This window comes from Chanos chanos, chromosome 4 (genome assembly GCF_902362185.1).
Source record: "Chanos chanos chromosome 4, fChaCha1.1, whole genome shotgun sequence".
Lineage (NCBI taxonomy): Eukaryota > Metazoa > Chordata > Actinopteri > Gonorynchiformes > Chanidae > Chanos > Chanos chanos.
The window spans coordinates 7165306-7176823 of record NC_044498.1 but is presented as its reverse complement, the minus strand read 5'-3'; the positions used below and the strand labels follow the sequence as shown (position 1 = coordinate 7176823).

At 38.4% G+C, this 11518-nt stretch overlaps 1 protein-coding gene across 1 annotated transcript; it reads left to right on the top strand.

The window, feature by feature from the left end:
• The first annotated feature begins 7993 nt into the window (after positions 1–7993).
• nkx2.4b (NK2 homeobox 4b) lies at positions 7994–9304 on the top strand. The gene is made up of 3 exons (XM_030771875.1): positions 7994–8363; positions 8640–9085; positions 9143–9304. Exons 1-3 carry the CDS (start codon positions 7994–7996, stop codon positions 9302–9304), a joined length of 978 nt encoding a protein of 325 aa, XP_030627735.1.
• The last annotated feature ends 2214 nt before the right edge of the window (positions 9305–11518 follow it).

Genomic DNA, 11518 nt, shown 5'->3' with positions numbered 1-11518 from the left:
TTCATTTAGAGGACGTTTTTGTGAGGACTGAATGCATAAAGTCAGTGGGAAGCTTAATTTATATGTATGTATGTGTATGTATGTGTATACACACACACACGCACAATAGGCGGTGCTTCATAAACTTTTTAGGAACTTGTTTGCCCTGTGCTTGTTTTGATCTAGTAAGCTGACAGTGGGACACAGTATTCGATCTTGATTTTTCTGGTCAGCTGGATTTTATTCAGATTCTCCTTGAATATATGTTTTGTCCAACTAACAAAAAGAGGTTTTAATACTTGTCGAAGTCAATACATGTTTTACTGTGTTACAAGTTCGCTATAGATACCATTACACACAAGAGAGCAAAAACAATATTAAATGTCTCTTATTTCTGTGTCTTTTCTTTTGCATTTTTTTTCCTCATCTCACTTTTTGACTCCTTCTATTCATTCAGTAAAACTGTCCAAAGTTCTTCTCCACATGGAAATAGACCTGTTGGATTGAAACCCAATCACAGACCAGGGTTTGAGTGTTTATGTTGTTTTCGTGAATGAATTGTTACATGTGCTTCAAAGAACATGTCAGACACAAAATCAATTTTTATTCAAGTACGGACATGACATAGAGCCCGCTGGTTTAGTTCTATATAAGTCTATACACTTTAATTAGGCTGATAAAAAAAAAATCAATTTAATCAAAATTTAATTTACTTCAGTGCCAATTAGGGGTAGACCCTAAAAGGAAGATAGCGAGGGGCTGCTTTCTGAAAACAAGATGCTGGCAAAAATGACACACTGTGATCTTACTGAGTATACGGTTTACAGATGTTTACAGATGTTGTGTGCGCTGAGGCAACTTGGCCTCAGGCAACGTAAGGAGAGTCTGTAAGGAAAACATGGCAAATATAAACATAGCATGAGCTCTCTGTTTTTCCACTACATCAGTATAATTAATTATAAGGAATATAACATCTCTCAATGAACAGTCACCAAAAGAACAAAAAAAAAAAAAAAAGAGTGTTATCCCCTTTTAAATGTCCAATCACAACCCCATAGTTTATGCAGCCATATACTGTTACTGTTTTCATTAACATATTTTCCTATTTTTTTTTTTTTTTGGCTAAAGCAATATCCGGCTGTTGATACAGGATTTAATATCAGATGCACTATAATTCATCTCTAACTCCCTGAAGCAATTAGCTACACTTGAGAACACCTAGAGAGAGAAATAGGAGGCTCTCTCTTGTTTGTTTGCATTTCATGCTCTCTGTTCAGCTGCTGTAATTAACAATTGTGTCTCAAGGCTAGATTTCAAATACCAAAATGTCTTATACAAAACTTAAACCAAAAAAGAAAGAAAGAAAGAAAGAACAAAAGAAAGAAAGAAAGAGAGAAAGAAAGAAAGAAAGAAAGAAAGGAAGGAAGAAAAAATGAACGATAGGAATCAGGATCTTTGGAGAAGACTGTAACTTTCAGAAGGAATTTGAGTTCCTTAATCTAGGCGACTATTTCTCAGCATTGAGCTGGTCTCAGGCCCCTTGTCTCTGGGGCCCTGTCGTACAGAGGAGGAATTTTGTACTGATGCACAAAATGGCAGGAATCCCGGCCAGCTAGTGAATGGTTGAAACAGGACGGTTGCCATTTAACATGTCAGTTACATATTATTTCCCTTAAGATACACAAAGTGCGAGGCAATGGACCAACGAAGTTCTTCAGCAGTTTTACTTTGGATATGTTGATGGCGATGAAGAGCTGAGAGATTCAGCTGAAGTGCGTCCCAAGCAGATTTTAGAGTGGGCCAGTGCCCTATTGGTCATTCTCATTTTAGCATCAGGGTGTTTAGGGCATGTCTTTCATCTTTGCAACGCAAGTGGTGAGATACGAGCTTTGGTCCAAGCTTATTACTGTAGGCTTACACAACGTGGTGTGTGACACAGTCTCTGGTTGCTTGATGATGTTTCAGTTTCATGTTCAATATGAATCGTAATAGACTACATCACAGTATGGAAAAGTCGGTCACCGAAGGGTTTTTTTTTTTGTTTTGTTTTTTGTAATACAATCGAACATGGGCGTGCATATTTTGAAAACGTACAACAAGTTTTACAAGCACGTTCTAGCACGTTCCAGCGGTTCGCACAAATCCCTCAGCTCCTTGCCAGAAATTTTAATCACGTTTTTGTCTTAGAAATACAGCACGCTCCCTACGGGTCTGACGGTAGAGATAAATATTGAGAAAGCATTGAAGCCAAACTACGAATTACTAATCTGGACTATCTAAGGGAAGGACATAGGGTTTAAATCATTTAATCAAAGTTACGATGTAGTTAAATGTCGCATACGGCCTTTGACTGACCTGTCATTTTTGAAGCAAGAAATAGCACAATTTTGATCGCACAGTAATAACGCAACTGGGAGCAGCAGCAAAAATTTGAAAACAAACTGCGTAAATACAAAGAAAAATACATTCCGGATAGATAGATAGATGGTGTCTGCGCTGAAGTTACACTGGTTTTGGTGTTATTGGGGTTGAAGAGGCCTACATCAGAAAACCTTCATATCTTGACGCACAGAACGCGAGACAAAAAAGAAAGTTAAACGCGAAACCAGATTAACTGTGATAATTATTTAATATCAGACTAGAGCTGGCGGCATTATTATTATTATTATTTTTTATTTTATTTTTTTTTTACTGTTATTATTATTGTTATTATTATTATTATTATTATTATTGCTGTTGTTGTTAATGTTATTACTGTTGTTGTTGTTGTTGTCGTCGTCGTCGTCATTATTATTATTATTATTATTATTATTACTACTACTACTACTACTATTACTATTACTATTATTATTGTTGTTGTTGATGGTGTTGTTGCTGTTATTGTTATTGTTATTATTAGAGGTACTATCTTGGTAAACAGCTGTTAGGAGTTACAACTTTTGCAGGACGAATATTTCTAATTAACAAATAAAACATTTTAGATAAACTGGTATTCAAATTCATCAAATATTTAGTCAACGCTGAAAATATTTCATGGGATATGTTAAATGTAATCGCATATAACCGGACAATTATAGGAGATCCAATATTAAACTCAACACTACGTTATATCGGCTGTAAAACAAGCCAGGATCTCTCTTTGAATTCTCATCTCAGGAAAAATACATTTTTTCGAAACGAATCCAAAGAATGAATTAAGATTTGTACTACCATGGCAAGACAATCTGAAAAGTCAGATTACGTGCCAAGTAGTTTTGACGCTCGCGGAAAATTACACGATCTGCATTAAAACGTTGTCGAGTCTTTTACAACGTATATTTTACTTTAGGATCATCTCCGTTTGGGATTAGATTTAAAAAGAAACTGATAAATCTCTCCATGTCTATTCCATATAAGCACAATACATGATGCAGTCTTTCTACACCAAAACAGTGAGCTAGAAAAATTATTCTTGGAAAAGTTAATGTGCTCACACTTCATTTTTTTCGCGCTCTTATTGTAGCTCTTTTGTTTCAACTGAGAGCACTCTCAAATGCCTTTCCTTTTATGGTCACAGATGGAACTGTGATGGGCCGACATTTTAATGAAAACTTTTTTTGGTTTTTTTTAGATTTGAAATTTGCTGTAGCTATACGAAGTTCCACAACAGCCTATAGATCTCGCGCTTACCTTTTATTTAATCCGAACAGAGAGATCTCCAGTCGCATATTGTTTACTATATGCTACCTTAAAATAAAGTTGGTAAAAAAACTGGTCATTTGACAAGGGCTCCACTGTTCAGCATAGCACCACCGAATCCAATATATGGCAGTTTTTTCGTTCTCCACAATGCAGCCCCTGATGTTTTTTACAATCTATTAGCATCATTTCAGTCCCTGAGTAACATTAATTGCGGGAGAAAGAAGCCGGGTGTGGAAGAAAGAGCGTTCAAGTGGGCTGTCACTTGCGTGCTGCGCTGGGAGGGACCTTTCACCTCCTCGGGGGGAAGGTATGCATCCTCAAGTAGCGCAACTGTACTGTTGTACACCTGGATGGTTTCATCTCAAGAGCAGTTGGCAAGAAATCCTAGAGAAAAGCTGAAACATGGGAGAGAGAACGAACAATTCATATTTAGGAGCAATTAAACGAGCTAATGAGGTTCAAAATGACAACAGCTCTCTCTATAACTGGCAACATTTCGACGAATTGCATGATGTAAATAATATAGACCCAATGCACGGTTATGCTAATGATATAAATAATACGTGTACTAACAACAATAAAATGAATAACAATTATTATTATTATTATTATTATTATTATTATTATTATTATTATTACTAGTGACTCATAACGTTCGGTAGTGTTGAACCCATTTTCTAATATGTATCTCTTCATAGTTTGACTCATTCTCCTTCTCAACCCATCAGTGATGTGATATAAAATTACTACCATCTATCTGTATCTCTCATTGAGACGCTGGCCCCTGGCCTTGGCCTGTCTCTGATCAATAAGACTGCAATAACACTAATCTATATTTTGCGTGCAATGTGCTCAAGTTAAATTAAAATGTGTTGAGCAAATCGCCTTTTCCCCATAGGACATGGAGCTTCTTGACGTTCACGTGTAATTGCAGCCTTGCTATTAGGCCTATGACCTGTCTCCGTTTACACTGATTTAATATATAGGGCAAACAAAGTAGATGTCGCATCTTGTTGATCCGACCAGTCCATCAATTTGCCAGAAAATATATCCTACTTCAGTACAAATGATGCATTTACAATATTAAGTCCAGACTGAATTTAGAAAGCTTTTGCACACATCTGGCTGGACTCGTTTGACACTTTCTTTTGTCCTCGGTTAGGATGTATTCCGGTTTAGATTTGTGGGAAGACATATTAAAGTAAAAAAAAAACGTAGAGGTGGACGCGCCAACGGTTTTTCAAAGACATCCCTGTCGCATACACGAATGCACGAGGATTTCCAGTCACCAGTTTGATCGTTTTTCGTTTTAAGGGAAAAATGAAAGATTTTCTCTACTGCGAGATTTTGTCGTCAACGACCCCCATCCCCACCCCCATCACCACCACCACCACTAACAACAACAACGACGACAACATCCGCAACAACGCCTGTCAGACTTATTTGCCTCAGTTACATCTATGAGATGTTCGAGAGGTCTACGGTCGAGACTTGGCCCCGTTTTTCGCTCTCTCACAGCGCGTAAACCCCGTTCCTGACCTCTCCACAACTCTCATCTCTAAGCATCGCAGGAAGAGGACACATCAATAGTCCCGTTGCCCGCACATCAACCACCTGCTTCAAGACTTTTTAAATTAACCTTAGCTATGTCGTACATGACGCTAGTTCGAGCAGTTTATTTTTTACCTTTTGGTTCCCTGGTTGTATTCCCACATTACAAATAAAAATACAAATCAAGCGAAATAAATACAAATTGCAAATTAACTAGGATAATATCTTCATAAAGGTTCGTGTGCTCAGAAGGGAAATGTGTTGTTACAAGAGACCGATTTCAGGTTTAATTCATGTCAATACATTTTAATTGCTGATGTATGAGTAGGTTATCAAGGTCTGCCATTCGCACTAATCTTTGAACAAGAAAAAAAATACATTTTTGAGCGATTTTTCTGTCTTTACAGCAAAAAAACTTTAATTGTAGGACCATGTAGTGGAACTAATTTAAGCTGATCATTTAGAGCAGTGACAAATGTTGATTTAGCCTATTATCCGCTGTTAAGGGCATCAGTATACCAGTATTGAATATGTCAACCAACTAAACCTTATTCGCCAAATCAAAATAGTAGAAATTATATTTCTCCGAAATTTGATCATGGGCTAAGGCCTTACCCTGCTCAAACTAAAACTTACCCATAGTTGGCGACCAGCAACCACTGAAGGCATATTATAACTGGACATAATTCAGCAATATGGATTGCATGATCAAAATAGTATAGCTATTTTTAAACCTCTTAAAGTTGCAGATGGCACTGTATTTCGTATTGTACAGCGAATGTGTAATGTAGCCAATATTGGATCGATAAAGCGGATATTGCAGCAAATAATGAAACTGTTTCGAAGGAGCATAGAGAGACAACTGTGAATTAGTTAATAAAAGTCGGATACCTGATGCATTTCTTCTTGCTTCGACGAGTTTTCATTTTAACCTTTGTACGCTGTCATTGTCCCCTTCCTCGAAAGAGGAAGAAGAAGAGGAAGAAGAAGAAGGAGAAGAAGGAAGAAGAACAAAGACGCAGAGGAAGCCTTTAGTCAAACAGGATATAACAGCGTCACACGAGTCTGTCTAACATTATATAAACGAATTTTAACTGCACGAATTAAAATTTTATTATTTCTCCAGTCTTCCTACATTCACCTCGAAACGGACTGCGGAGCCGGGCGAGATACCGGTGCGTTTTTGAGGCCCTTAGCCATGCCCTCTGACTTAATGGTTCACAAGGTTGAGAGGTTCTTCTATTTGCATATAAAATAAATTGCACTTCGCAGTCTGTCATATTGGCCCCCTGTTTCTGAAAAAGAGAGGAAAATTGTAGTATCAAAGCAGAATCGTCATAGGCCTGTTGTTTTGAAGAAATGGAAGAAATTGAAGACGTGAAGATTTTGTGGCAATGTTGGATCTTGTATGCGATTTTTGAGCATAGTATTGGGATCACTGAGAGCAGCCGTATATTGCCTTACCTGATATGTAAAAAATGAAGAATGACTTACTGAAACAAGTAGACGAATGAATAACAAGCTCATCAATAATCATAATTAATAAGATTATGAGACACATTTCTAATTGGAGAGAGACGCTTTATATTGGATATTTAATAACGTATAGATATTCCTAATAGATATTTGTCAACGTAAGATTTAATGCCGCCACAAATTCGGGACATTTATGACTTTTCTAAAATGTGAGACTGGTATGGAAAATCAGCATTTATCAGTGAGTGTGTGTGACTGTCCTCATCTGAGTGTCAGAAACTCTCCATGCTTCAATTCATGATGTTAAACATTGGCTTTGTTGTCTAATATTTTGCATGTTCACATTTTAATTCTTTAGGAGAAGAACGCCAAGAGAAAGCATTGTTACTGAATCACACTCAATGAAAACTGTTTAATTGATTTTACACACAAACTAAAGCCTAATTTAAGCGATATTAACGTCTAAAAGCTTTTTGAAGCGAAGGTATATGTATGTTTCGGGCATCTATCTATCTATCTATCTATCTATCTATCTATCTATCTATCTATCTATCTATCTATCTATCTATCTATCTATCTATCGCATTGTGTGTAGCACTAATTGTTTGCCCGACCAAATGAACGTAATCCTTTCAGTTTGCTTGTGAAAAGACATTGTTTTCAGGAGATATATCGAATGTGTCAGTAACTGGTCACATTAATAATACACAGTGTGAAAATGATCGATTCGTGACCTTCAAATCGATATTCCAACTATTATTCTCCATCAACGCATGTAAGCTATATTCCTTCCGCACATCGTATTAAATTTTTTGCGTGTCCAAACTGGCTTCGAGATAATAAAAGTGGTCTACATGACGTGGTTCTTGTTATGGCAACATCCGATGACCCGATTCATTGCAAAAACTGTTGTAGTAATCGGACTCAAGCTTGCATAGAAACTGGCACCATCGTAATGGAGCTTATAAAGTAAATCACTCGAAATCAAACTGTTCTCATGGAATCTTTGCTTATCTTTCACTCGCATGTAACATTTTCTTCAATTACCCTGGTAAAATGTCAATGACTATTGTTGGCTCGTTGGGGCCGTTGCTCCGCCCCCCATGTTTGTCGTAAACCTGGCGCCTGGCTAGAATAAACCCAAGATAAGAGCGTCCACGACTCTCCTCCTTCCAAGGCGATCAATTGGATCTCCAGCGAGCAACGACCGCTCTCTGACGTACAGTAAGCATCCAGCGGTAAAGAGGCAAGCAAAGAGAACCAGGGGCTTGTGGCGGCTTCAGCAAATTTACCTGCGGGCTGAACCATGTCCTTGAGCCCAAAGCACTCAACACCTTTCTCAGTGACAGATATTTTAAGCCCGATAGAGGAGACCTACAAAAAGTTTGCAGGCATGGACAGTTCCGCGAACCTCGCTTCTCCTCTTGGCGCATACCGGCAAACTCAGGTATCTCAGCCGAGCATGCAGCAACATAGCATGGGTCACAATGCCGCGGTGGCCACTACCTATCATATGCCACACGGCGTGTCTCAGTTCTCACACACTGCCATGGGAGGATATTGCAACGGGAGCATTGGCAACATGGGAGACCTTCCATCGTACCAAGAAACCATGAGAAATGGCGCAACCGCAACAGCTTGGTACGGCGCAAACCCAGAACCCCGCTATCCAACAAGTAAGTAGTGCTCTCAAGACTATTGTCCTGGCGTTCATGCAGAAGGGTGTTGGACAATTATAACATTATAATATTCAAAATATATTTCTAATATATTGAAATTAAGGTTCATAGGCCATAGAGCCGTCAAAATATTCTCTGTTTTACCAAAGAGCATATTTTCATTTTTTTTTATTCAGTGGCACAGTCTTAGAGATGATCATAAATAATGTCTTGTTTATTGAACACATAAACACAACAAATTAATGTTAATGATATGTTTCCAACTTCTGCAAGTTTCTAGATTTATGGGAACCTCCACTGGAATGAACATGGGGACGTTAACAGGGATGGATGCCACTAAGTCCATGGTAACTTTACACGCTGCGCCTCGAAGAAAGCGTCGTGTCCTCTTCTCACAGGCTCAGGTGTACGAGCTAGAGCGGAGGTTTAAGCAACAGAAATATCTCTCCGCACCCGAGAGGGAGCACTTGGCCAGCATGATCCATCTTACTCCGACGCAGGTCAAGATCTGGTTCCAGAATCACAGGTACAAAATGAAACGGCAAGCGAAGGACAAAGCTACACAACAGCTGCAACAGGACAACGGCAACTTATGTCAGCAGCAGCAACAACAGTCGCCAAGGCGAGTGGCTGTCCCCGTACTAGTGAAGGACGGTAAGCCGTGTCAGAACGGCTCCAGCACGCCAACGTCTGGACATCAACAGGCTCAGCAGCAAAACGTCTCAGGAGCAGTCATGACAGCAGCTGGAGGCACGATCAACCAACACCAGAACCAGACGGTGAGCGCGTTAGCTTCAGCTCAAGACCTGGAGGAGATGTCACCGAGCCCACCTATCCTCCACAGCCAGATGAACAGCCTGGCTCAGACGGACGCAGCGCTAATTGAGTACACCAATAATATGGTCAGCTCTAACCTGCTATATGGAAGAACTTGGTAGAGCCGGCGATTATCTGCTGTTTATCAGTTTTCATTTTGGGGGGACAAATCAAGAGGATGATGGGGCAACGTGGATGAACACCCACGAGAACGCTGTGTGTAATGTCCATGGAGAATTTAGGTTGACGGGCAACTGTTTTTTTTTTTCTAACCCTGTTAAAAGAGGCAACCCTTTTCCGTGCCTAGATATGGTCGCTCATTCGTGTATATCTGAACAATTTTACTATGGGACAATTTTGGCTTGAAAAAGGATTGTACGCGCTGCTGAATGGGATGGGATTAAATCGGGCGGGGGGAATACGGTGTTGTCAATATATGGGCACCATTTAAAAGGTCATTTTACTTAAATATAATTCGTTCTCAAGTATTGTTAAACACGTTAGACTTTTAGTTTAACGAATGATTGAACTTGTATATATCTAACACGGAATGCAGAATTTACGGATTATTCTGGCAAAAAGGCAATGTGTTTTTTGTAAGTTAAAAAACAAACGAACAAAAACTGCTGCATATATAATTCTATGAAATACAGTTCAGTTGAATTTTAACAATAAATCACTTGACGTGGAAGCATTTCTGAAAATTGATTTCTACAGCCCAGCTGAGAGGCAAGCGAAAGGAATGGATTCGGACCTATTACGAACGACAAGAATTATTAAAAAAAACCCTTTGTATCCACCCCGAATCTATTAACTAATATCAAAAATGACTAATAAACGATGGACAGAAACACACACGAAAGTATCCACATGATATACCTACTGTTTTGGCGATCATTGTTTGGTTTGGCTTATACCGATACGTAAAGGTGTAGCAGGAGGGGCGTAAACTGAAAATCATCTCATCTATGGGAGGAAGTAATCAAATACCAAATTTCGCCATTTACGTGGATCTCAAAAAGGCCTATAGAAATACACCGGCAGAACTTGAGAATTCTTTTGTACGTCTCTTCAGTTGACTGTATTATTTTCTTAGGCCTATACGTTTTAAAATTATGATGTTTCTCAGACAACTTCAGAAAATTGCGAATCAGTTCAACAATTTATAAGGCTAGTGCTCTGTGGTTCTATTTTAATTGCGCTTCATTGCTTAGGCTAATTTGGTTCGACATAAATATGAAATGTCCTGGCCGAGGCATGCCACGTTAGACCGTGGTTAAACCTTTAAATTAAACAGATTTTAAATCCGTTTAAGGCCCTGTTTTTCTGAAAAGAGCAGTGTACGCTTTAACGTGTTTTTTTTCGACGGTATGCTTATATTTGTAAATATGAACATCAATTATTTGAGGAGTTGTCCGGTTAAATATGTTAAATGATTATTCAAATTCTGCGAGACAAAACGGTATTTGGCGGGAAACCTGTACCACCAAAGGCAGTAACGGCCACTGAGATAAAAGGAATGTGCATTGTAAAAAGCAGTCCATAAGTTGGGGAAAACTGATGAAAGGAAGGAAGAATGAAAACTAATTCCGCAAATCCCTCTTTGTACCCGAGTGTTTAAACATGTTAAAACTGTAAATAATTTTGGCCGCGTAATCCTCGAAATCTAAATGTGGTTAGACGAAATTGCTCAGACCAAAAAAAGAAAAAAGCTACACAATCTTAAACGCTTCTTAAATGATTTTTGTAAGTCTGCATAAAACTGGGCAGTCAGTCAAAATGGCCAGAAATTTGACAGGAAGGGATTTTTTTTTTTTAAATTCAAATCTCAGCCAGTTTATCGCTGCCAATTAGGTCCGGACTCATTTCAAGGCAATTTTTCAATTGTCCATCTACATTCATAATTGGTGATTATGAAAATGACATGAATATTCAACCTGCAATTAAAACGTTGCAAGATCCATCTTCAGTTCTACCAGGGAGCATGATTTCACAAAAAAAGAAGAATCTGGAGACCACAATCCATATATGGCAGATTTAAAAAAAAAAAAAAAAAAAGAAAAAAGTGTAAACCTTTTTTTTTTTGGCGGGGGTCAGTTGAAAAAAAAACCGATACTGATCAGTACCCCAAATGGAAAAGACGCATTCAGAGGTGGGATGTTAAATAATGTTCTGTTCTTAGTTGATACTGACAGTACTCTCACTTTCACTCTTCCAAAAATGAGACAAATTCAAACACATTTTTTGTTAACATACTTGTATATTTTACAGGCAGTATTCTTAAAAATCAGTACATAAGAACATTTTTTTTCCCCGTAAGACAAAGGAGAAAGTAA